The sequence below is a fragment of the Chaetodon auriga genome, chromosome 21, assembly GCF_051107435.1.
Source record: "Chaetodon auriga isolate fChaAug3 chromosome 21, fChaAug3.hap1, whole genome shotgun sequence".
In the NCBI taxonomy this organism is placed as follows: Eukaryota; Metazoa; Chordata; class Actinopteri; order Chaetodontiformes; family Chaetodontidae; genus Chaetodon; species Chaetodon auriga.
The window spans coordinates 1,777,501-1,802,942 of NC_135094.1; the positions used below are offsets into that span (position 1 = coordinate 1,777,501).

At 44.7% G+C, this 25,442-nt stretch overlaps 4 protein-coding genes across 4 annotated transcripts in view; 2 read left to right on the forward strand and 2 right to left on the reverse strand.

Annotated features, from left to right (window-relative positions):
- The window catches only part of LOC143314461 (clavesin-1-like), a 7,948-nt gene extending 4,455 nt beyond the window's left edge, over positions 1 to 3,493 (reverse strand). Inside the window, exons 1-2 of the mRNA XM_076721488.1 lie at positions 3,202 to 3,493; positions 500 to 1,295 (exon numbers count right to left, since the gene is read on the reverse strand). Coding sequence (XP_076577603.1) covers positions 500 to 601 — 102 coding nt within the window. The 5' untranslated portion in view covers positions 602 to 1,295; positions 3,202 to 3,493. The remainder of the gene's footprint in view (positions 1 to 499; positions 1,296 to 3,201) is intronic.
- Positions 3,494 to 5,531: 2,038 nt separating this feature from the next.
- riok3 (RIO kinase 3 (yeast)) lies at positions 5,532 to 11,753 on the forward strand. The gene is made up of 13 exons (XM_076761747.1): positions 5,532 to 5,856; positions 6,913 to 7,028; positions 7,459 to 7,604; positions 7,738 to 7,845; positions 8,040 to 8,149; positions 8,244 to 8,387; positions 8,477 to 8,604; positions 8,706 to 8,888; positions 9,008 to 9,167; positions 9,382 to 9,462; positions 9,836 to 9,925; positions 10,425 to 10,538; positions 10,666 to 11,753. Exons 1-13 carry the CDS (start codon positions 5,821 to 5,823, stop codon positions 10,777 to 10,779), a joined length of 1,530 nt encoding a protein of 509 aa, XP_076617862.1. The 5' UTR covers positions 5,532 to 5,820; the 3' UTR covers positions 10,780 to 11,753.
- Positions 11,754 to 12,422: 669 nt separating this feature from the next.
- Positions 12,423 to 23,217, forward strand: rmc1 (regulator of MON1-CCZ1). Its single transcript, XM_076761244.1, has 21 exons — positions 12,423 to 12,631; positions 13,780 to 13,856; positions 14,049 to 14,133; positions 14,371 to 14,427; positions 14,644 to 14,730; positions 15,316 to 15,456; positions 15,809 to 15,912; positions 16,252 to 16,341; positions 16,752 to 16,857; positions 17,478 to 17,586; positions 17,666 to 17,710; positions 17,790 to 17,843; positions 17,946 to 18,074; positions 18,531 to 18,637; positions 18,738 to 18,857; positions 19,266 to 19,343; positions 19,444 to 19,548; positions 20,016 to 20,084; positions 20,163 to 20,250; positions 20,491 to 20,628; positions 20,986 to 23,217. Exons 1-21 carry the CDS (start codon positions 12,533 to 12,535, stop codon positions 21,063 to 21,065), a joined length of 1,968 nt encoding a protein of 655 aa, XP_076617359.1. The 5' UTR covers positions 12,423 to 12,532; the 3' UTR covers positions 21,066 to 23,217.
- Positions 23,218 to 23,687: 470 nt separating this feature from the next.
- LOC143339668 (NACHT, LRR and PYD domains-containing protein 3-like) overlaps positions 23,688 to 25,442 on the reverse strand; it is a 38,679-nt gene continuing 36,924 nt past the window's right edge. Inside the window, exons 12-13 of the mRNA XM_076761028.1 lie at positions 23,952 to 25,429; positions 23,688 to 23,743 (exon numbers count right to left, since the gene is read on the reverse strand). Coding sequence (XP_076617143.1) covers positions 25,405 to 25,429 — 25 coding nt within the window. The 3' untranslated portion in view covers positions 23,688 to 23,743; positions 23,952 to 25,404. The remainder of the gene's footprint in view (positions 23,744 to 23,951; positions 25,430 to 25,442) is intronic.

Below are 25,442 nucleotides of genomic sequence, written 5' to 3' on the forward strand. Positions count from 1 at the left end.
AGCGCTGCACTTAGATAAGATAAGATAAGATAAGATAAGACTTTATTGAGCCCACACTGGGGGGATTCAGTAACAGTAACGGGTTCTGTGTGTGTGTCACAGCCTGACCAATCATCTTCCTCCTCACCATGAACATACACTCTGCAGTTTATTCTGACTCCGTCCTGCTGCCACAAACACTACAGCACCAAATGTGGATTCATCTGCTGCTGAAAATAGTCCAAACAAGTTCACTACTTCCTCCTGTTGAGCAGCTGTTTTAAAAAATGAAGCTCTAGATTTGAGATTTACCTCTTCAGCAGGAACCAATGGGCTTGAAGCTGAGGGCCAGACAGGAAGTCAGACAGTATCGAGAGACGGACTAACACCTTGTTTGTCTTGGCAAATGATATTTGTGGGGAATAGCAGCAGCGTAATACTCTACAAGCCGTGCTTGGAGCTGAATGTTAGCATGAACGTGCTAACATTAGCTAATCGCGGTCAGGTATCGTGTGCGTACCTGCTGGATGTCCTGGTGCAGCGTGTCCGGGTTTTCGTTCAGCTCTAAGCGAGCCTTCTCCGTCGTCTCGGAGCTCAAACCTGCGTGCAGATGCGTCATCATGGAGTCCAAACTGTTTCTGCACCGACTGTAGATGAAGAGCTTCGTCTTTCTGCCGTTTAAGCCTCTGAGCTTCGTTCCAGCTGCTGGACGTGTTTCCGGACGCTTCGGTTCTGTTCTACAATCTTCAGTGGCTCAGTTTGGTTGTCGAAGCGGTAAATTTGCCCTTTTATCTGAAACACAATCTTATGTGCTGTCTGTGTTTGTGAAGTCTTTGATTTTAAATTCCACATTTATAGAAAAAACTGAAACGCTCCTCAGCTGACCCCAGGTCTGGTCAGGGACAGACAGTCGCGGTGGTCTTTGACGGCGTTTAGCTGGACGGATCAACAATCGTCTCCGCTGTCTTCTTCTACATCGTTGGTTCTGAGGACGCTGGACGTCCCTGTTTTTGGTTTTGGATTGTGGACTTGAGTCTGTTGCTGGTCCTCAGAGGGTCTCGGTCATGGCAGAGACGTGAACAGCACCTGAAGAAAGGACAGTCCTGGACTTCTCATCCTTTTTGTCCCGACTTTCTTCCCGTCGAGCGTCTCACAGCTCCCTCCTCCTCCTCCTGCTCTCTGTCATCGTTCAGGTTCTGGTTTCAGGTTTTATCAGATGCTCTGCTTCCTCATGATGATGACGACGATGATGATGATGTTCTGCACTGGGGTCAAAGGTCAGTTAAGGCAGCTGGGTGTGATGGGGCGTCCTCAGCCTACAGGAGAGAGGAGAGACGAGGAGTTACAGAGCACGAAGCCGTCTTTAAAGACCCTCTTTTCTGCTTCGTGGTCGACAGTCAAAAATACACACACATAGTATTTTATCGGCTGATTGCAGTATTTTTGAACCTTGTCAGAAGTCGATGCCTACATTCAATGAAAGTCGATTTACTGCAGCGGTGTACATTTACTCAAGTACTGTGACTGAAGTACAATTTTAAGATATTTGTACTTAACTGCAACATCAAACTGACGAACACATTAATATATCAGTACTTAGAATATGTGTATATTATATACATTATTCTGAAATGGGCCACTCTACTTAATGAGTACTTTTACTCTTGGTGCTTTAAGCATGTTTTGACTTTTGTACTTTTACTGAAGAAAAATGATTAACTTCTTGGTGGAGGAAGTATTCAGATCATTTACTGCAGTAAAAGTACTATTAACACACTGTAAAATCCTGCATTCAAAAAGCAAAGGTATGTCAATATAATCAGGAAAAAGTACTTCAATTAATCAAAGTACTGAGTGCAGTAAAGTGTCTCCTGTGTCTGCTGTCCTCTTGTCTCTGGTCTCATTGGATTACTGTGTCTCCTCAATCATGTCTCAGCAGGATGTTCCTGTTGGAGTTGGTTGAGGTGGAGCTCAGAAACTAATGATTCTCTTCATTCTGGATCAATCTGCTGATCATTTCTCCATTGATCCATTGATCCATTGATCGTTTGCTTTGGAAACATTGTGAAAATAGTGAGAAATGTGGTCACAATGAGCCAAAGTGACACCTTCACCGTGTTTGTTTGGTCCAACCAACAGTCCAAAGCTCCACATGATTACAAACACATTCAGATCATTGAGAGGAAAAGCAGCAAATCAAACATCTGAGAAGATTAAACATCACAGGATTTGACAGAAAGAATCATTTTAATGATTATTCATGATTTTCTCTGAATCAACTTATTGATTTATCAACTAATCGTTTCAGCTGTGCTTGTAGAAGCTGTTTTTATTTATAACTCTGTGTTAAGAGCTAATTAGCAACTGTTAGCATGCTAACAGGCTGAACTAAGATGGTGAACACTGTCAGTATGATACCTGCTACTGATAGCATGTTAGCATTTAGCACAGCCTTGGAGCAGCTGGCGTGGCTGCAGTCGTGTTTTACTGCAGCTGTATCTGGGACTGTTTTTGTCCTCCTTTCACTTCTGTTATGTTTGCCGTAGAAATCATGAAGCACCTTTTGTCTCTGCACATTTTGTCCGATCCATGATCATATCTCAGCCCATATTTTTTATTTTTCACTCCACATTTACTCATTTACAGCCACTGTGTGTGTTCACTCACAGCTGCTGCTGTTCAGTGTCAATGAGCGGGATCAATAAAGGTTAGCTTTTTCCTTCTTTTAACTTCAGCTCATATGGGGGTCGGGGCCTAAGATGACCTCCTGCCCACCCACCAAACACCCCACCCCCAACCCAACCCGTCCCCATCTGCCGCTCTCATTAATTCTGTCAGATGTTGTCCAATCCCTGTCCACTGAGACAACATAATGAAAACCAGAGACAGTGGAAGGTCCCACAGGGCTCTATTTCACATTTCCACCACTGAGACATAAAAGCATCTGAGCTGCCTGGATGCTGCTCTGGTTCAATGATGGAGACAAAAACTGAAGGGGAATGTTGAAAATGGACGAAAACAGTCAGATTCCAGTCAGTGTCATGAGAAAAGTGACCCTTATGATGTGTAGGCAGTGTGCGTGCGCGCGTGTCCTCGCCAAATGTCCTCACAAGGAGGTAAAAATGTCAGAGCATCCTCCTCAAGTGAGCCCATTAGTGTGGGATGAGGCGCAGTTTGGTGGATTTTACTGTTTTTTAAAGAGATTCTCGTTGAAGGACTCACAGTGAAGCGACCCGCTAGGTGTGCTGGTTGAATCCCGGCCGTCCTGGCCGGCCCGACGGCCCTCCGGTGGTGGTGCTGATGCTGGGGACGGCGGCGGTGGTGGCCATCGGTATCCCGCGGACAAAAGAGGTTTCCGTCAAAATTAAAACCGACCGAACAGGAAAAAATCTGAAGAAAAGTCCCTGAAGGCGTCAGAGGCGACTGGAGGCCGCGAGGATCCGTGCGGGCATCGTAACGTGCGGAGGACGATCACACCGAGATGCGTTTTCACTTTGTGCTCCGACGAGACGTCAGGATGCTCCCAAACCGTCAAGTTTTCAAAACGAACAGCGCGACTTCCGGTCATCACTGTCAAAATAAATGCCGTTTTGACCAGCTTCAATTTTGTCAGAGACCAAACCCACGAAGGTTCTCTGCGCTGATGAAATCACGACATTTCATGAAGTAAAATATAATCCATAATATCATAAGACTCCACGTTTCACTCTTCTTAACTTTTGGCTTTTTTTTCTGATGTATTTTTTATTGATTTAGTTAATATCGTTAATAGCCAAATATAAACCAATACACTGACATAAAAAAAGAAAGAAAAACAATTCCCACACAAGCAGGCGTGTGTTTATACATATGAACACACAATCCTACATGCACAAATGAAAAATACATGCAGAAAATATATAATTCAGTTTGTTCATGATTTATATCGTATTGAGTTAGCTAAATAAACCAATACCAAATTTTTCTAATAGATAAATGGCAGAAAAACAATATATAGATAAAAAAGGATAAAGAAATAAATTACCCACACAAGCAGTGTGTGCTGTGTTCATCATCAAATATTCTATCAGTTAGATTTTTCAATCGATTAGCCTTCAAAACCTCAGGAAATGGTAAACATTTTGTAAACATTAAAATATCTTGTTTTGTTTGAACAACTGATAATAGATGATATAATGACAAAATAGATACAATCAGGGAAGCAACGTTTTTGCCAGATAATTGACTTAAAAAATTAATCATTAACAGTTTTGATAAATAGATAAAAAATAACAGCACTAAGAGAAACTGTCTGTGTTTGTACCGGACTGTTTTTCAACCAGACAATAATCAATATTTTGATTCCAACAAGGTCTTTTGGTACATTTTGTGTTTGTTTTCCAAAATTACAAATTCCGCGCTTTAATTTTGAAGCCACGCTCTACTGGTTTCCGGTCGTTCTCCTGTTAACACAGTCTGACTTTACGTACCTGGACGCTGCTGCCTGTGTGACAGCATCTTGACGGCCATGCGCGTTCACGATGTAACCTGGACAGATTGTAGGTTGTAGTACACGAAGTATCTGAGGCGCGCGCACGGGTACACGCATTTATGCGCTTACAGGCTGCAGGAAGTCAGCGAAACAAAACGAATACTGTATTTATACACAGTATTTTAATTCACAGCATTTCCTACTTTTGCATCAGATGTATTTGCATTATTATGTTATTTATTGTTGTACTTTATTATTATACATTATTACATATTTGATTTTTTATACTGTTATGAACCTATGAAGTTAGAAGAAGAAGAATATTAAGTTACTGTTACTATTTTAACATTACTGCTCCCGACAACAACAACAACAACAACAACAACAACAACAACAACAACATGGCTTCCGGTTTACAAATTCTTGTTTTGTTTGTTTGTTTGTTTTTGTTTTTGGCTTGTGAACTTGTCCAGTGTCAGTGATTTAGGCTATATGTTGCAAATTTGCACAAAAGTGTGTTTTGGTCAATTTTTTTGTATAAATGCTCTTATTTCTGTCCAAAGGGACAAACTGTGCAGTAAAACTTCATTATTCATTCAGTCATTATTGGTTAATATGTTCATTGCACTCAAGATTAATCAATTAATCAATTTCTCAAAGAAATATTAGCAAATTGTGAACATTTTCTCAGGGTAATGTCTTCAAAGGTCTTGTTTTGTCCATCTATAAGTCTAAACAGTCCAAAATTCAAAGATATTTACACTGACTTTAATCAGAGTGAAACAGCAACTCCTCACACTGGAGAAGACGGAATTAGAGACTGACTGACATATTCGCCTGAAAATATACTCAAACGATGAATTCATTATCAAAACCATTAATTTCGGTCTTTCAGCTAATCGATAAATGATTATTCGTTTCAGGCTCTATTACATATTGATGATAAAGCTCAAGAAGACCTCGATAAACAGTTTCCCCTCAGGGATCAATAAGGTACTTCTGATTTCAGATTTCTGAGCGGCAGGTCGTTTATTATGAAGGCGCATTGAAGCTTCCTCGAAAGTTATGACGTATTTCCTGTTGTGCCAGAGTCCACTCAGCTGGGAAACACCTCACTGAAAGCTTCTCTACCTCGTTTCAGCCTTCGGGTTATTTTAAAAAACCCTTGTTACTGACTTTTAAATAATCTTTTTGTATTCGCGGAAGTTTATACGACAGTTGTCTGTAGTGTCACATCGCGGACGCTGCTGTCAGTTACTTTTTTTGGACGTTTCAGTCGCCCAATCTGCCCTCAGAGCGTGCTAACGTTAGCTCAGCGGCTAGCCACCATTCACTCTTCAAGGCAAGAATCGATTAATCGTTCTGTAAACATGGATCAATCAGGGGTCACAGCAGAAACACCAAAGGTACGAAGCTCTCCTGCTTTTTCTGTGTCTTGTACTCGTCGTTTGACTTTACGGCGTTAGCTAGTATTAGCCTGCTAGTGTTAGCTTCTGGTCGTCATTATCCAACATGGCCTCGCAGTCAGTCTTGTCCTTAAAAGGCTGAAGTGAGTTCGCTGTGAGCGGACAGATAACCCCGCAGCTGTCGGCCGTTGGGTGTGCCAGGACTGCGCGTATTTTGGCACAAGTTCCACAGTGAAATAAACGGAGACGTTGACCTATTTGTGCTAACCGCGTCACTTCAGTCGCCAGTTAGCCTTGAAGTTACCCAAAGGAGACGATTACCACAGTGTGAATTCATAACCTAAAACGAACCTCTAGACTTAAAGTCCTATTAATCACGTCTTAACACGATAATATGGAGCGAACGATGGAACCCAGACTGTCAGACATCTTCAGGCTAAAGGTTAAATGGTGACAAATGTCGCAGCTAACAGTTAGCAGAGCTGTGTCTTTCCATGTTTTGGTGTCAGTTTAATTATTTTTAATTAGTCGTGTTGATATCCAACGTGTTCATGAGTGTTCATGTTTTACTTAAAACAAACGTGTTATTAATTTAATTTAAGAATTTAACTTCGAAATGTTGTGGGCGTGTCCCTGAAGGAGGCTGGGGGCGGGGTCCGCTCAGACAGGTCTCAACATGTCTGTGTCTCACTTCTTCTTCTGTGGTTTCTGTCACTGTGACTCACTCTGTATTTCTGCTGCGTCACTCTGTAAATGACGTAATGCGGCCTGGTTTGGTTTGGTGTTTTCCATCTGGACATTTTAAGCTTGTAGCGTGTTTCTCTCAAGATTTCCACTTGTCCACCTCCATATTTTGTCTTCTTTCTTTCTTTTTGACATTTTACAGATCACAAGACTCACTGAGTATTGAAAATAATCTAATGACAGAGCACCATGTTGTCAGGGGTCATGATGACCTCAGTGAACCTCGTGGTCAAACTTGAATGACATTAGAATAAGGAGAGTCTGTGATCCAAAGCGGGATATTGATCACAAAGTGTGTGTTTTCTTGCCCAGAGCCCGTGGGGCCCAGTGGGCCCGGCGGCCCCGGCCTGCTCCCTGGCCGATGTGATGAGCGAGCAGCTGGCCAGACAGATGGAGGAGGAGGAGAACGCCTTCCCTGCGCTCACTGAGTCAGTCTAAAGTGTAAAATGCTTCATTAAGATGTTTCTGAACTCGCCTCTGATTGGTCTGATTGATTAGCCGGTTGACATTTCGGCAGGTTATCAATCAGCTGCAGTGGAGCTCGTGCTCTGAAACAGTTTTTAGTGGTTGTGTAATGAGGACTTTAATTAACTTATTCATTTCTGTATTTGATGAAAATGCTTTACATCAACAGAGCGACTGAATAAGAGTCTGAACGATCAGTTTTGAAATTCAAGTTTGTTTGAGTTTCTTTGTTCAGTCAGTGTGAAGGATTATTGTTTATTTAATTAACTGAACATTAACATAAATTAAATGGATTGTTATCAAGGAGGAACCAGTCCCTGTGTCTTTGTTGTCCTGTCGCTCCTTCTTTACCCTCCGTCTCCGTCTGTCTCCGTCCGTCTGTCTGTCTCTCAGTCCCGGGGCGGAGCTGTTGTTGTCAGATGAAGTTTCGGATACGACCAGCGACCTGATGCTCGCCCAGATGCTACAGATGCAGTTCGACCGCGAGTTTGATGATCAGCTCCGGCGAGAGGAGAAGAAGTTCAACGGGGACAGCAAAGGTAGAACCACAGCAGTGAGACACACTTACGAAGACACAGTCGTCCAGCTGCAGTCCGTTAAAATACACAGACGCAGGAGTTCAAGAACGATGAGCGGGATCAGTTTTTCAGGGCTGTTTCTGTCTGTTTCCAGTGTCCATCTCCTTTGAGAACTACCGTATGGTCCATCCGTATGAGGACAGCGACAGCTCAGAGGACGAGGTGGACTGGCAGGACACGAGACACGACCCCTACAGAGCTGGTAACGTGACTCCTTACACCTCACAGCCCCACACTGCTCAGGACGTCCACTCTGAGCTGATAAGTGGACACTCTGTTCAGCCATTGTTGCTGAGACTTTGGGTCGGGTCAAAGGTGGCCGAGACAGATGTGACGTGACTGTGGACGAGGCGATTATCGCACAGACTCTAAAGCTGCGTGTGTTTGATCCTCCAGAAAAGCCTCAGACGACGCCGCGGAGAGGCTTTGCCGGGAAAGGCAAGAACATCACCACCAAACACGACGAGGTGACCTGCGGCCGCAAGAACACGGCGCGCATGGACAACGTAAGACCGCCGCCTGCTCTCTAACACACACACACACACACAGCTCAGCCAGGCATGTTGTAGCATGTCACTGCATCCTCTCCTCTTCCTCCAGTTCGCTCCAGAGGTCCATGTCGGCGATGGCTTGGGAATGGACCTGAAGTTGTCCAATCAGGTGTTTAACTCTCTGAAGCAGCACTGCTACAGCGAGCAGAGACGCAGCGCCAGGCTGCACGAGAAGAAGGAGCACTCCACCGCCGTACGCACACGAACACACGCTCCTCGAATGCCACGCGTTGACGCACACTCATTCTCGCTCCTTCATCGCTCTCCCTCCTCTCTCCTCAGGAACAAGCGGTGGACCCTCGCACTCGTCTGCTCATGTATAAGATGGTGAACGCCGGCGTGCTGGAGAACATCAACGGCTGCATCAGCACGGGGAAAGAGTCTGTCGTCTTCCACGCCGACGGGGGGAGGTGGGTGGAGCAGCAGGAAGGCATGAGGTCCAGCCACAGTCAGAAAAAGCCTTAAAGAAACACTCTGTGTGTGTGTGTGTGTGTGTGTGTGTGTGTCTCAGCCTGGAGGAGCAGCCTGTCCCAGACGAAGTGGTGCTGAAGGTTTTTAAGACGACGCTCAACGAGTTCAAGAACAGAGACCGCTACATCAAAGACGACTATCGCTTCAAGGATCGCTTCAGCAAACTGAACCCACGCAAGGTCATCAGGCTGTGGGCGGAGAAGGAGATGCACAACCTGAGCAGGTGAGCCCCCGCCTGCCGCCTGCTGCCACTTCAGCTTTTCAGAAATTCATCTTGTGGAAATTGAAGCCCTGGTGGAAATGTGTGTGTGTGTGTGTGTGTGTGTGTGTGTGTGTGTGCAGGATGAAGAAGGCGGAGATTCCCTGTCCAGAGGTGGTGCTGCTGAAGAAGCACATCCTGGTGATGTCATTCATCGGTAAAGACCACGTTCCCGCTCCCAAACTCAAAGACGTCCTGCTGGGCTCAGAGGACATGAAGAACGCCTTCTACCAGGTCCTTCATGTACGTACGCAGTACTGCGAGTACTCTTTGTACTGTGTGTGTACGTGATGTGTAATATGTTGTTTCAAACATGCAGCGGCGTTCAGTATGACAGAACGAGTGCCGAGACGTTTGTGAGACTTTAAACCACCTTTTACGTGTCTCTCTCCCCCCTCCCTCCCTCTCTCCCCCCTCCCTCTCTCTCTCTCCACCCCTCCACCCCCCGTCTGTGCAGTTGATGCAGTTGTTGTATCAGGAGTGTAATCTGGTCCACGCTGATCTCAGTGAATACAACATGCTGTGGCATGAAGGGAAGGTACGACTGTCAGTCATCCTCTTCCTTTTCTTTATCTGCTTCCTTCCACCTCTTTATTCTTAGTTCTTTAAAGTTCCTTAAATCTTCCATCCTTCTTCATCAGTTCTGCTCTTTCAGGTTTTTTCCTCTTTGCCTTTCTGTTTCACCCGTTTTAATCCTTCTGAATTCTTTTCTTTTGCCTTCCTCTGTCCACTCCTCCTCCTCCTCCTCCTCCTCCTCACTTTAGTTGTCATGTTAACTCATTGATTCTCTCTTCACTCTTCTTTTCTCTTCCTGCCTTCACACTGTTGTTGTGACTCAATCCCTCACCCACCGCAGTGCTGCTCTAATGTGTGTGTGTGTGTGTGTGTGTGTGTGTGTGTGTGTGTTGTAGGTGTGGCTGATAGACGTCAGTCAGTCCGTCGAGCCCACCCATCCTCACGGCTTGGAGTTCCTCTTCAGAGACTGCAAGAACGTTTCCACGGTAACAGCTAATTTAACCCACACGATGCAGCTCTCGTTAGAAGGGTTGATTCGGTCTGAAGGTGCATCATGTGAGAAACGACCAGAGGTTCAGTTTAAACGCTCCAACATGGAAATGAAGTCACCGATGCGAACGTGTCCGCTGTAGTTAGCATGCTAACCAGCTAGCTGTGGTCCATCAAATGGAAAAATACAACCGTTTCTCTCTTTTACTGAGTGAAGATGAGCTTAAAGTTAACTCATCATAAAACAAAATAAAATTCATCAACGTCTTTCACTGTCACAACAAACACAAACTCTGTTCTCAAGTTAGGAGTGAAAATATTCCAGCTCCAGTCAGCTCATAGGGCCATTAGCGGTGCAGCTAACTGAGCTAACTAGCTAACAGAAGCTAGTAGCGCCAGCCAAAGATCAGAAAAGATCAAAGTTATTGATCTAGTCAAGTTGTTGCATTAGTTTGAGACGACTGAAGAAACTCTGGTCGTGTTTGTGCGCCTCAGTTTTTCCAGAAGAGAGGGGTGAGCGAGGCGATGAGCGTGTACGAGCTGTTCAACGCCGTGAGCGGACTGAACATCCCTGTTGGTGCAGAGGACGAGGCGGAGTTCATCGCTGAGGTAACACACACACACACACACACACACACACACACACACACACACACAGTGAGAGTTGGTGTTCCAGAGAGTCACGTAGAGAAACCTGCCTGAAGAACCAGTTAACACTTCCTGTGCTCTCGGACAGATCGTGGCGTTGGAGAAGAGGAACGAGGATCACGTGCAGAGGCGAGGAAAGAAGACCTTCCCCGTCGCCTCTGAAGACGGCGGCCCTCCTTTAAAACCCGACGCCGATGACTAACGGCTGCCCGGCTCGCTCTCTCTTCATGATCCCGCCGTGATGAAAACGCTGTAAAGAGGTGATGAACGGTGGAGGCCACCGGAGGACCCGGCGCCTCCACCTCCAACCCCTCCACCACCCACCGACCCACCCTCCACCTGCCTCCTTTAAACAGGCAGGATGGAGCGCCTCCTCCTGGCTGCGGGAGGAATGAGTTTCACCGTGTTGGACGTTGAAGTTGGAGCGTCCCGGCTGCTGTGAGGCGCCAACAGGGTTTTCTGAAGCTGAGACCACATCTCACGTCCTCCTGATACTGGCCCACACTGATCCTGGTTCTGGTTTCTGTTTTTGTTAGAACTGCAGTAAATGTGCAAACAGTTAAAGCTTCTGTCTCTGGACCTCCTCTGCTGGATGGATCCATCTGTCCAAACATGTCAGTCATTTGTTTCAGCTCAAACTCTTTAAGATCTAGAGTTTAAAAGCACGTGAGAGCAGAAGAAGCCGCAGTTCATTCCTGTTTGTCTTCGTGTTCTGTCGCTCTGTCTCGTCTGAGGCGTTTCGGGGGTCTCGTACTGAAGGGGAGGTGTCAAAGGTCACAGCGGTTTGTTTGCTGTGGAGGCCACGGCAGCAGCTTATTACATGTTTTAGCAAAACCTGAAATTGAAGCACAAAATAAATTTTATCACCATCAGACTAACGTAAGTGAAGTCGTCCCAGCATCATTAAATGTAGACGATGGGAGTTTTTGATGTCTTCAGTGAAAACAAGTCGCACAGATCGTGTAACTTCAAATCAGAAAATGTGGTGACGGGAAATTTGGTCACTTGTTGTGTTTTTGATGTTAATGGATAAAAAAATGGAGGTTTCCTTCAGTGCAGCCTCCTCAGATGATGTTGGTTTTATGGTGGGTTTGTTCTGATAAACGCCTCGATGTGTTGCTCTCTGTGAATCTGTCTGCAGATCAGTGGTGACATTAAAAGACGGAGATGAAACAAGTTTTAGTGTCCTGTTTGTTAAACTGTTATCAGGTTAACAGTGGAACGTTCACTGCATAGACACGTGATCGTCAGACTGTCACATGACTCAAACGGCAAAAACAAGACTTCCGACCAGACTCCATCAGAATAAAAGCATCCTCTACAAGTATGAACTGACAAAGCTTTCATTTTGTATAAAATAAGGAAGTTAATGGCAAAATATTCCTATGAATCTGTGTTTACACAAAGGTTCTTCAGTTTGAAATCAATCAAAATCAATAAATATGAGTCGTTTATAGGACTGTGTTTACTTGTACAAGTCAAAAAAAAAGCCGTGATAACCTAAGTTGTGCTTTTCAGATAAACATAAAATATATACAATGAAGAAGAATAAGGATGAGGAAAAAACAAAAGAAATGAATGTTATTAAAAGTATATAACATAAAGTAACAGCAATTCTTGAACAGCCAGAGAGGGCCACAGCTATAAACCATATACCTGAAAAAATGTGCAAGTTGCAAGTGAAGACTAGCAGTGTTTTATGTGTGGGACAAACATTTTAAAAACAGACATGTTTGCCTTGTTTTCATTCGTTCCTGGCGCCGCTTTTTAATCTTCGAAATAAACTTTCAGAACTACTTCAGAAACATTAATGTCTTCCGCTTTTATTCTGAAAACTCGCACCGGAAGTGCGATGGCCGTTAATTGAGCTGAGCTCTTCCTGGTGTGTCCGTGCGGCTGTCAGGACGCTGAACTGCGACTAAAACATCGGTAAAGTGTTAGAGCTGAGGCCGAGGATGAGTGAGGAGCATTACCTGGAGCTCTGCGAGAACCCGGTGCAGTTTGAAAATGCCTCCAACGTCAACAACGTCTTCTTCGACGAGGCTAACAAGCAGGTGAGCCAGTTAGCGCTGATGTGGCTAACGTAGGTAGGTGAGCTAGCTTAGTGACAGCTTTTAGTTTAAAGAACATTTAAATCATCAGGCAACAAGTTTTAACGGCGTTAGTTCCAGTTTACTTTCTGTACAGTTTGTTGGCTGACGTCACATTTCAATATTTAAAAAAATAAATCCGTAGATACGTTTAAAACGATGAGCTGTAACAGTTAAACGAAGTTTGACTCAATAAAATCCTGCACAGAACTCAATTCATAAAATTAAGGTTTAAAGTGAACGGTGTGTGATCAGAGGAAAACCACAAACCAGACATTTACAGCCAGCTTCATAGTTTTAGGTGCAGAAAACTTCACTCAGAACATACTGATTTTTGCTAATCCTCCCAGAAGCCAAAATACATCCTGTGACACTCACCTTCTCTACAGTTGTGGATTTCCAGTGAAGTTTTGTAAAGATTTAGATTAATATTTGGCTGTTTTCGGTCACTGTAGGCAGTTAATTCTGATAAGAATTCCACAAACAGAAAACACAATGTAGAACTCAATCAATATATTGATCGACAATCGGAAGCCGCTTCCTGTTACTCTGATGTGATTATTGCTGCTTTTCTGTCACAGTTGTTATTAAACTGAATATCTTCAGGTTTTGATCGAAGAAAACAAGCGATTTGTTGAAGTAACGCTGGGCTTTTGTTTTTGGACATTTTATTGATAAAACGATAATATGCTTAATTGAGATATTAATTGGATAATATTTGTTAAGTTATGCATTAACAGAATATTGCGACAGAAATATTCAGCTCTTCCAATAAGTAAAAGTAAAACGTCTCTGTTTTAAGTAAAAGTCCTACATTTAAATTCAATCAAACTTTGTCGTTATGCTGTACTAATACTCAGTGCACAGTATGAGAAGGAGCTTACACAGTAAAAGTACTATCAAAAGTACAGAGTGTTGCATTATACGTACAGTATTACTGGGTAATACAGAGTCACTACACTCTGTTATTAATGCTTAACGTTTAAAGTTATTCCGTTCTGAAGGGTTTCTCGTCACTTGATCAATCATCAATGACTTGCCGATCATTAGAGATCCACAGCAGGGCTGCAGCTGGTTTTCTCACGTCTTTAATGTCTGTTTTCTGGCTGCAGGTGTTTGCGGTGCGTTCAGGTGGAGCCACAGGGGTGGTGGTCAAAGGCCCGGACGACAAGAGCAGTGTTGCCTTCAGGTATGTTGGCCTTTGCAGGAACATCTGACGGGATTTAGTAACCGAGCTCCTGTCTGATGGGCTGCTTCATGGGCTTTTTATGAACTGAAGTTCATATTTATCCACTTTGTTTTGCCTCATCAGAGGTGTGAAATGTGCTGACAGTAATCACAGGATGTACTTAACCGTGTAAAGTGTTTGTTTCCTCCACAGAATGGACGATAAAGGAGAAGTGAAGTGTATCAAGTTCTCCATTGGGAATAAGATCTTGGCAGTTCAGAGAACTTCAAAGTCTGTGGTGAGTTTTGCAGACTGTGCAGAACCAGATGCTAGTACTTCCTGTTTAGAGACCAGCAGCTGAACATCTGCACAGCAGCTTCCTCTGAAGACCAGCCTCCACCTGATGGAGTCAGTATTTATTTATTACAAAGCGAAGAAATGCAGTTTGTCCGGTCACATGATCACCTGTGCAGCCCAAATCTCATTATTCGGGGGAAAACTGTGACCTGAAGTATTGATTTTCTGTCGTCTGTAGGATTTCATCAACTTCATACCCGACTATCCACACACAGAGTTCAGCCAGGAATGTAAGGTACGCTGCACGTTCTTTCCTTTTCATCTAAGAAAGTCTATCTGCTCTTGGTTTTTATTTTCAGAGTAGAAGAATTTGCCTGAGCTGTGAGGAGAAATCAGGTGTTTACCAGCAGATAAAGAATATGAACAAAGCTGAGGGCAGATCAGCTTCGTGACGCTGCTCCAACGACTCTATTGTAAATAAACTGCATTTGTGTTTTTTGTTGTCCTGCAGACGAAGAACGCCAGTGTTTTGGGGTTCTGTTGGACCAACTGGAATGAAATAGTCTTCATCACTGACCAGGGAATAGAGTTCTACCAGGTAATTAAACATGTCTCCAAAAGTCAGATATTTGGATCATACAAACAGGCCGTATGTCCCGTTCCTCGGCTGCTTTGTGTTCTGAGGTTTCAGCACCTGTGCCGGTACGATGGTACGATACCTGAGTTTTGATACCAATAAACAGATAAACTACAACGCTGCTACATCAACACGTCACTGTGAATCAGTTTTTCAGCATCTTTCTGGTTTATAAACGTCGTCCTTCAGCTGTTTCTAAAGTGGAAAAATGAAGTTTTGTCAACTTGTTGATGTGAGATTTGAATCTTAGATCTGAATCCAGGAGAACACCAAGACTGTAAACTCAGATGTAATCCAGCGAGATAATTTCACAGATTATTAAACAGCATTTCTTTTTTAGTTTTAGGGCTGAGTGGTCGGATTTCAGTCCTCATTTGACTTCAGGAACTTATTGCTCATCCGTTGATCTAAATGGCAGTCAGTGATGGAGTCTGTAGCTGCAGCATCATGTGGTCCAGCACAGACGGACAGTCGTGTGTCGTCTGCGTAGAAACGTACGCTGTGTTCTTCTGGTTGGTGCTGAACTTGTTTGAATTGCCTCCTCAGGTGTTTCCAGACAAGCGCAGCCTGAAGCTGCTGAAGAGTCAGAGCATTAATGTGAACTGGTACCAGTACTGTCCAGAGACGGCCGTCATCCTGCTGTCCACTACCGTGCAGGGAAACGTCCTGCAGCCCTTTGCCTTCAGGGTGAGCGGACACCGACCAACTGAACACACATTTTATTTACAGACCTGTTTACTGCGGCAGACTGTGACCGTATTGGTCAGATCCTGAACCGGTAACTCTAAAAATTGGTGTCCACCTTGAAACTGTGCTGATTGTTTCGATCAGCTGGAGCGTCGTAGTTCACCACAGGCTCACTGATTGTGCTCATGTTGATCTTCACACACACTGAACACATTTAATTAAAGTCCTTCTTAGTCTTCTCTGCATAAGAGCGAGGACAGACGTGGACGTGAGCTGCAGCCTGACAGCCACAAGACCTTCATCCTACTTCAGCATCAGCGTTGTGTTTATTCATCCATTTATTTCTTCTCAGAATGGGACCATGTCCAAGATGTCCAAGTTTGAGATCGAGCTGCCGGTCGTCCCCAAACCTGCCAAACTTAGTCTGTCGGAGAGAGACATCGCCATGGCAACCATGTAAGTGGGTGTCCGCGTCCATACGCCGCTGTCTTTTACTCGGACGACATTTCAGCCTTCTTGACATCGCATTTGTTGTCACGTTGAGGAACCATCACTCAGCTGCCTCGTCCTTTGGTTTGTTTCCTTTTCTTACCAGAGGGACCTTTTAACCTCCGTCTTTAGACGAGTAGACGATTTCTACATTTCCTTATTGTTTCTGTATGTCTTTATTTCTACTGGAACATTTTCCTAGACTCTCAAGTTGCTCTTTGGTTGTCTTTGGTCCTTAACCGTCTCTCAGTTCTTCTTACTGATCAGAAGACGGTCCACGTATTGACGCTCTGTCTCTGTCTGCAGTTATGGTCAGCTGTTTGTGATGTATCTGAAGCATCACTCCAGGACCGCCAACAGTCCCGGTGCAGAGGTGGTGCTCTATCACCTGCCCAGGTATACACACACACACACACATGCGGTCGCGACCTTGCAGCTGCTGACTGACAGGCAACAGGAGCCGCAAACTCTGAATGATGTCAAAGTGTCTCCAGGTGTCCTTCATGTAACATTACGCAGTACAAACATAGTACAGATTGTACACACATGCATACCTGTGCAGTATGTCGCATACATGTGTATTTACAGGACGTACTTCACATGAAAGACTTTGCTGCACCAGTCAGAACATTCAGTATGTGACAGAATCTGACCTCCAGTTAAAACTGTCTGTCAGACACGAAAAATGAACGAGTTCGCTGGTCACATGTGAGGATGGAGACACGGTAATAACTTCTGAGACCCCTCATCAAATGGAAACAGTCTAATCAACGTGTGTGTGTGTGTGTGTGTGTGTGTTTGTTCAGGGAGGCTGCGTGTAAGAAGACTCACGTGTTGAAGCTGAACACGACGGGGAAGTTTGCTCTGAACATCGTGGACAACCTGGTGGTGGTTCATCATCAGAGCTCCCAGGTGTGTGTGTGTGTGTGTGTGTGTGTGTGCGTGCGTGTTTCTGTGCTGAGAGTAACTGAGTACATTTACTCGAGTTTTTCTATGTCTTAAATTCTACTGGATTACATTTATCCGCTCACATTAAGAAATCAGTAGATCAGTTCAGTCGTGCTCGACCTCAACCAGCAGCAAGATGCTGCTTAAGGAACCACTAATGGTATTCAATCATACAGTGCTGATACTAATAATACATAGTAAAATACTCTGAAAGGGACCAGTATGTCTCATGAGTGGTTTTTTTTTTTGTTTGATACTACATTTTGCTGGTAATACTTTTGTACTGTTACAGAAGTCAGAACTCAGATGTTTAGTGTTTACTCGTATATTTTTACATTGTAGTACTGGTACTTTTACTGAAGTAAAATGTGTGAGTACTTTCTCCATGGCTTCCAAAAGTATGTTGAGTTGTTGAGGTCTGCTCCACTTAATGTATCAGTGATAAGGATCCTGTGATATGAAGTACAGCATATGTATTTAAAATACATCAGCAGTACATGAACCCGGTTCTTCCACCACTGCAGTTATTTATTCTGTGTGTGTGTGTGTGTGTGTGTGTGTGTGTGTGTGTGTGTGTGTGGCAGACGTCGCTGATCTTTGACATCAAGCTGAAGGAACCAGACTGTGCTGTAAACACACACCAGTCGGTCCTACCCGCCAGGTCCATACACCCCTACAGGATACCACTGTCAGGTACACGCACGCACGCACGCACGCACACACACACACACACACTCTGTCAGGGTATTCTAATGGTTCTGTCTGTCTGCAGGTCCAGCTGTGGTTCCCTCTCAGCCGCCGGTTCCCTGTCAGCTCTGTATCCTTTGACCCTCGTTGAGCTCCGACGGCGTTTTTCCTCCAACATTTCTCACGCTGACCTTTAACCGTCACTGCAGACTCTTCCTCCTGGAGCGTCTTCCAACCCGACATCATCATCAGTGCCAGTGAAGGTGTGCACAGCACACACACTCTGTACCTTTTTCAAGATCTTTTCATATTATTAATCCAAACGTGAGTAAATTAAAATGTGTGTGTGTCCGTGTGTGTGTCAGGTTACCTGTGGTATTTGCAGGTGAAGTTGCCTCCAACTGTCAACCTGCTGCAGGACAAAGGCAAACTGATGGACTTCCTGTTACGAAGGCGAGACTGCAAGATGGTCATCCTGTCTGTCTGCTCGCAGCGTACGTCTGTCTGTCTGTCTGTCTGTCTTTGAGACACTGCAGACGTGTCGTCCTGTCTGTCGTGTTGATCTTTGCTTTAGCAAACTGTGACAGAATGTGTCAGTGATGTTCTGTCATCTAAAGAAATCATGTCAGGTATCTCTAAAACTCAAGTTTAACTGTCAGTTAAACCGACAGTTGGCTTATTTGATAGTTATATTGTGGAATTTGAGGCCCGAGGAGCCTGAAGATGAACTCAGAAGAGGAAAACAAAATGTGCTGCATGACCTGAAGGGTTGGAGGCTCTGCCTCAGGTGAGCTGCTGACAGATCAGTGGTTTCTAGAAAATTCAGGGTAAGAAAAGTGATGGAAGTCTGACCTGGAAACAGCCTGAAGCAACACAAAGAAGTAAAAACAAACATCGTTGTGACGTCACCAAACACACTAGTGAAAGCTAAAGGTTCCGTCTGTTCTCAGTTCTGGAGGGCGGGGAGAAGGGAAGTCTTCCTGTTGTGGCGACCGTCTTTGACAAACTCAACCAGGTGTACAAAGAATACCTGGAGGCGGAGCAGACCTACACCGTGGTGAGTGATGTCACCTGTGAACACCTGGATGCAGCACGCTCACTTCCTGCTTGTGTATTTGTGTGTAACGTTTCCTTATTTGAAATGTTGGCGTTGGCAGGCGATGGAGTCCGGTCCGAGTCGAGGCAGCGCGGCCCAGAAGCGTCCGGTCAGAACTCAGGCGGTCATCGACCAATCAGACATGTACACACACGTCCTGTCATCGTTCACAGAGAGGAAGGTACGTACATACACACACACACACTGGACTAATGAAGCTGAAAGAACATTTATGTTTCATTTGTTTGTTGACTTTCTGGCCGTCTGTCCTCAAAAGATTTGAGCTTTTTAAGACAAGTTTCAGAGCGTTAACGCAGCCTCGTGTTTTAGAACGAGGAAAACAAGCTTTTGTAAAATGGCGACGCGTCACTTGTTTTAAACGTCGATAACCGCAGATCTTTACAAAAACAAGTGGAAACCTTTTGTGTGGACACACATGTAGATGAAAAAAAAAGCACACAAACTCTTGATTGAATTCAGTAGTTTATTGAAGGTTTTGTTGCAGATGAAATGAATGAAATATCAAACATGAATAATCCAGTAGAGACTTGAGAGTGATGGGATGTTGAGTGGTCTGCGTGCTCTGCAGGGGGTCTCCCATAAGTTCATCATTGCGGTGCTGATGGAGTACATCCGCTCTCTGAACCAGTTCCAGATCACCGTCCAGGTAAACCCGGCAGTGATTCTAATGACCTGTGACCTTTTCCTCTGCTGCCGGCCTCAAGTTCTCACTGTGCTTCTGTGGGTTTGCTGTTTGTGTCTTTCAGCATTACCTGTACGAGCTCGTGATTAAAACGCTGGTGCAACACAACCTTTTCTACATGCTGCACCAGTTCCTGCAGTATCACGTCCTCAGCGACTCCAAACCACTGGTGAGCTCAGACCTCAACTGGTCCTAAACCAGTTTAACTGAATTCTGAGACTTAAACTGGTTCTGCGCCTGTTTGTGCTGGAATTCGTCAGCAATCAACTTAAATTCGACCAAAATGAAGTCTGACACCATGTTGAGAAAAGTCGTGAAACTTTGATTTGTGAAGGATTTTTTTGTTTTTCTTCCATGATGAGATGAAAACAGAAATCCTGATTATTCAACACGTCAGCAGTTCTTCATTCAGTGCAGCTCTTGACATGAAAGTGAGCCCAGATATTTGGATGGACTCGATGAAACGGCACAGATGAAGTGAAGAGCTGCATTAGAAACATGCTGATGTGTTGAATATTTGCTCCTCCACTCGTGGACTTCCTGTTGGACACTGTGCTCGTGTTTTCTGTGTTCAGCTGAAATCGACTCCTCAGTCCAAACGCTGTGCTCAGTTTGTGTTTAACTGTTTGTGTTCAGGCCTGTTTGCTTCTGTCCCTGGAGAGTACGTATCCTCCTGCACACCAGCTGTCTCTGGACATGCTGAAGGTATCAAACACACGCAGGCGTCACATCACCACACACACCGCTTCAATGCATTTATTCACATTCACTGTGTGTTTTTAGCGTCTCTCCACGGCCAACGATGAGATCGTTGAGGTTCTGCTGTCGAAGCAGCAGGTTCTGGGCGCGCTCAGATTCATCCGCAGTGTCGGTACGTTGATGTTAAATCTATCTACCAAGATGCAGACGTCTGTGAGCTGCTTCACATCATTTTAACAGCCTTTAAAACACGACTGCACTCTGAAATCAGTCACCACGTCCTCGTAGTCACATGCAGGTATCAGGACAGACGAACCTGCTCAGCTCGTCTGAGGACACCAAGCCTCAGACGTCAAAGACAGCAGACTTTCTTTAAAGTGAACTAATTATGAGCCATTTTCACTGGGAGCAGGCGGCCATGACAACGTGTCGGCCAGGAAGTTTCTGGACGCGGCGCTGCAGACCGGAGACCAGATGCTGTTCTACACCGTGTTCAGGTCGTTCCAGCAGAGAAACCAGCGGCTGCGAGGAAGTCCCAGCTTCAACCCCGGTGAGAGGAAACACACCGAGCCACGATGAGACGTCCATCATAATCACACACACATCAACCCTTTCTAATGACAAACCGCTGGTTTGGGCTGAAAATGGCTTCTACAGCAGACGTCCATGTTTGGTTTGACGTCCATATTCTGTGACATTCTTATGTTTCTGCTTCTATCCAATGAAATGAAGGTGAATTCAGTTTTTGGTCAAAACACTGGAACATTAAATTTTGGGGAAATTTAACAGTATGTAGAAGTGATTTTTAAAAGAACATATTTTCCAGAATAGTCTCAGTCAGTAACTGAAATCCACTTGATTACTTTGTCATGATTATACTGGTGTGTGTGTGTGTGTGTGTCACCAGGAGAGCACTGTGAGGAGCATGTGGTTCACTTCAAGCAGCTGTTTGGGGATCAGGCTCTGATGAAACCCTCCACTGTGTGAACCTCCGGGACCAAACGCACACAGACTGTGAACTGGATCAGACCGGTTGGACTGAGCCTGAGTCAGTTTGGACCTGCAGGAAGTTCAGGAGACGACCTGACGGGGGGACAGACTGACGGCAGGAACAGATCATTGTGGTTTGAATGGACACTTTTTATCCTGTCAGCATCGTTTCTATCATCCTGGGTTCAGAAACCTGGACTGGGGCCTGCAGGTTCGTCTCCTCGACTCGAGGCACACAAGAAAAACTAAAACATACAATAAATAATGAAGTCTGACTGATATCATGGGGTGACTTTGACTCATCACAGATATTTATTGGTGTTAAAACTTGAATGATGAGAAAGTATCAGCCAATAATAAGATAAGTGAACGTTTGGAAAAGGATCCCTGAAGCCACCACTGACCAGCTGATTTACCCGCCGTGCTTTAAATGGTGTTAACATGTCTGTCTGCTCCGGAGGGTCTGCGTATTACTGAAGTTTCAGCAGAATTTCTGTCTGAACGTGGAAGAAAAACGACAATAACTTTTCTCATCACCTGCAGTCTCTAATGATGTGGAAACCTGGGAATATTCCTGAGAAGCACTAATAATTTTAAAAGCCTTCAGCTGTAATAACAAGTTGACGACTGATGAAATCTATGACATCATCCTCACCTGTTCATTACAGTGAATTCAAATGACCAGTTAACTGTGATGACCTGCTCCGAGTCCTGCTGCTTTTCTTGTGTGCTCGAGTCAGAGATGTACCTGCACAGGTGACGAGACACCTGGAGAAAAAAAAATAATGAAGATCACTAACCAGACTGTTTCTGTCACTGACAAACATAAATCAGAATATGAACAAAACCAGGAGAAAACTCATCACCTGGACAGGCACTAACATGTCACCTGTTGTGGGCGGTGCCAGAAGCTGTGGCTGTGGAAGCATGTTGGGATGCCTGTATGAATATTTTGTACATATGACATGAATGAGATCAACAGTAAATCAAATATGGAGTACAAACAGTAGAAATACGTTGAAATGCTGTTAAGTGATACTAAAAGTATAAATCTATGAAGTGTGGACATTATAAAGTCTCCTGTGTCTCTTTGTCTCTCTTTATATTTCACCTCTTGGCCAAATGACGCAAAGCTCAGCATTAAATTCAGTGCTGATCATACTCAGCTGTTTGTGCCCGTAAAGGCAGACCATCGCTCTCTGATGACTGTTTGTCTGGTGAACTGAGACGCTGGTCATGTGACCCGCTTGACAGAGACAACACTCTGATCAAGGAGCAGTAACTCTTGACACCTGTGTGATTTCCCAAAGCTCAACAGTCAAGAGTCTGGATGTGTGATCCGCACATTGAAGAAACCACACAGCGTAGATAAAATCAGGTCTTTCTCCTGATCTTAATTCAGGCCATTTTGTTTCACCTGGACTGGATCAGTAACGTATGTGTTTGTAATTTTCAGTCGTCTGGTCCGCTGCGTGCTCGCACTGAAAGTCTTCAGATGGCTCAGAATGCTACAGCAGCATGGGCTCACCCCTTCATACCTGTCTGACCTCATTTAACCTGAAATCCCATCATGCATCGCGCTGTCAGAATACTGGGCTCCTGTCTGTCGTTAGACTCAAAAAGGAGTCACCTGGTCGAGCAGCAGACCCTCGAGGATGCTGAGCTGTAGATGGTCACACACTCCGTGATCAAGCCAACGGTGAGGCCAAGAGATCCGTGCAGACGGCAAACCAATCCTGGAACTGAACCATCGTTGCTTAGTCCTATAGGTTGTTTGCAGATGACATCACGTTGCTGATGGAGGGTCGGAAGTGATTTTCTGCACAGGAAACACTGTAACACACACTCAAAATGCCAATGTTTTGTGTTGTTAACGGTTGCTCAAATCGATCAATCCGAGGAACCACGAGGAGCTTTTATTGAGTACCAACAGTCGTTGTTCATAAGGGTGAAAAATGCTGGAAAACACGTCTTGTTACCCGCCTGCTGTCAGGAGGAGCAGAGTCGGCTAATGGTGGAAATGCTGTAACATTAACTATTGTTTTAAATCTATGGTGACAGATTTAAAGTAACAGCTACAAGCAACAGGACAAACACTTGTTAAATCACAGTTAAGGGTTTCACATAAGATGTCTGAACGTAAATAACGTCTTCAGTGGCGTTTCATCGGACCTTTGCGAGGGATTAACTGAGCAAACAACCTCCAGTGGGAGGACCGGCACCAGGACCAGCACCGCGCAGTACGGGGGCCGTAGTCACGACTGGGTCACATTACGACTTGCCGTGATGACATTCATGCGAGTTGGATCAGCCTGTGATTTCAATCTTTCACTCTGATTTTCGGTGTGATATTGAATCCTGCCCTCAGTGGGTTGATGATTTTGGTTTCCATCATTTTGTTCTCAACAAATTATTCAATGTTTATCAATAAAGATTTTCAACCTTAATTCCTTCATCATGATCCAACGTGTGAGTTAAGTTTCCCTTCATTTTTTGGAGCAGTGTACTTCATACAGACGGAGCGGTGCTGCCCCCTGAGACCCCTGTTCAGTGCTCCAGAGGCTTCTGAGTGTGGTGGGGAGGGACACCCACCTGTTCCTGACACTGATCCACCTCCTGCTGCACGTCCAGTCACTGCACCACTGACCCAGCACACATGACCCTCACTGGCACACCTGTGGAGAGCATGTGAAGTAGTTAGGAAACAGCCTGCATCAAGATGGCAGAAAACATCACTGCAGATTATAAAGATCTCCTTCTTTTAGGAGGGATACATGTTAAGAGACTGTTTAAAGTGAGGCAACAGTCACAATGAAGAAAGAACTGTTTGGGGAAAAAAAAACACGCCCTGCCAGATTTTGATTTTTACATTTTATTGCTCACTTTTTAGTCATGAAATCATCTTCCTCCTGAACACATATCTGATCTCCTGACCTGGTATGTGCCCTCTCAAACATCATGATCCACTAATGAAGCCCTGATGGAGACTCCTTGGTCTCGGTTTGTGACTGACGCAGGGATTCAAGTGGACACGGCTGCACGGCGGCCCTGCTGCAGTGTGGTTTTGGTGGTGGCTGATGAAACCCACTATAGAACCTCAGAGAAGTCAGTTTATACATGAAGGCTGGAGGCTGCTTTTACACATTCACTGAAAAAATTAATCAGAAATATCAGGTGGAGATTAACTGCAATTACCCATCAGTCCTCAAGAATGCAAACGAAAGCAAAACAGCTTAAATAAGAGTGAATCTACAGTCACATTGTCACAATTAGAACTGAAAAAAGAAAAACAGAAACAAAAAAAAGTCCAGGTCCAGGTTGCAGATACAGGTCCAGGCTCCAGGTGGAGGAGGTGTGTGAGTGAGGAGCAGAAGGAGTGGAGGAGTCTCAGTGACTACGTTTACATGCAGTCAATATTCCGTTTTCTGAAACATTCGGAATAACCTGTTTACATGCGTGAGCAAACAGGGTTAGTCCTGTATAAATGGTAATTGTAATCAATTGGGATATCCCAAACAAAACAGTGACGCACAGAAAACGTCATGACGTGCTTGATCTGGTCTGGCGTTATACAAACCCTGCTTCGTGTAACTTTTCGCTCACCTTCTTGTGTATCTCGCTATCCCGGTACTTTCTACCATCTACAAAAGACATGATATTCATGTCTTTCACCACACTTGCGAGGTGACTTGTCTCCTCCTCGCTCCAAAAGTGTGGTGTCCTCCGTTTTCAACAAGTAGTTCCTGCACTCAAAAGACCAAGATTCCTTGCAAATAGAACATGCGCAGAACACAAATTAATGTTCCGTTTGATGGGGATATTCCGATAGGTGTATACATAACCAAATATTCGGGTTAGAAAAGGAGTAACCTGGGGGGTCATATTCGGGTTTTTCAAGGTGTTTACATGGCTGTGCGCAACCGGGTTACTGCTGATATTCCGGTTAAGAAAGGGTTATTGACTGCATATAAACGTAGTCAGTGTGTGTGCACAGACTGTGTAGAAGGACAGAGCAGCAGCAGAGCAGTCCACATACACTGATGATGCTCTGTCACATCCACAGGAACACACAGGGAGGATGCTGGACTTGACATTGTGTCTGACAGTGGAGCTGATCTCAGAGCAGTTCACACTGCAGCACTGACAGTCATCTCCACTTGTTGGGATTCCTCTGTCAGTCACTGCTGGATGAAGCTCTCCTCTCCACTCCACCTCCCAGTAACACGGCCCAGTCAGAGCCTCTCCACACACAAGCTGCTGCTGCTGCTGCTTCAACCTCTCTGGATCATCAGGACACAGCTGATCGGCTCTCGGCCAATCACCTTTCTGATCGCTCTCACTGCGAGTGAGACAACTTCCACCTGATGAGAGAAG

What these genes read in the sequence shown, in the direction of transcription:
- riok3 (XM_076761747.1), top strand. Translation starts at nt 5,821, where the DNA reads ATGGATCAATCAGGGGTCACAGCAGAAACACCAAAG. An exon ending in ACACGACCCCTACAGAGCTG is followed by an intron (nt 7,846 to 8,039) that starts GTAACGTGACTC and finishes TTGATCCTCCAG; the next exon opens with AAAAGCCTCAGACGACGCCG. An exon ending in GAGATGCACAACCTGAGCAG is followed by an intron (nt 8,889 to 9,007) that starts GTGAGCCCCCGC and finishes GTGTGTGTGCAG; the next exon opens with GATGAAGAAGGCGGAGATTC.
- rmc1 (XM_076761244.1), top strand. Translation starts at nt 12,533, where the DNA reads ATGAGTGAGGAGCATTACCTGGAGCTCTGCGAGAACCCGGTGCAGTTT. An exon ending in TGCAGCCCTTTGCCTTCAGG is followed by an intron (nt 15,457 to 15,808) that starts GTGAGCGGACAC and finishes ATTTCTTCTCAG; the next exon opens with AATGGGACCATGTCCAAGAT. An exon ending in GACATCGCCATGGCAACCAT is followed by an intron (nt 15,913 to 16,251) that starts GTAAGTGGGTGT and finishes CTCTGTCTGCAG; the next exon opens with TTATGGTCAGCTGTTTGTGA.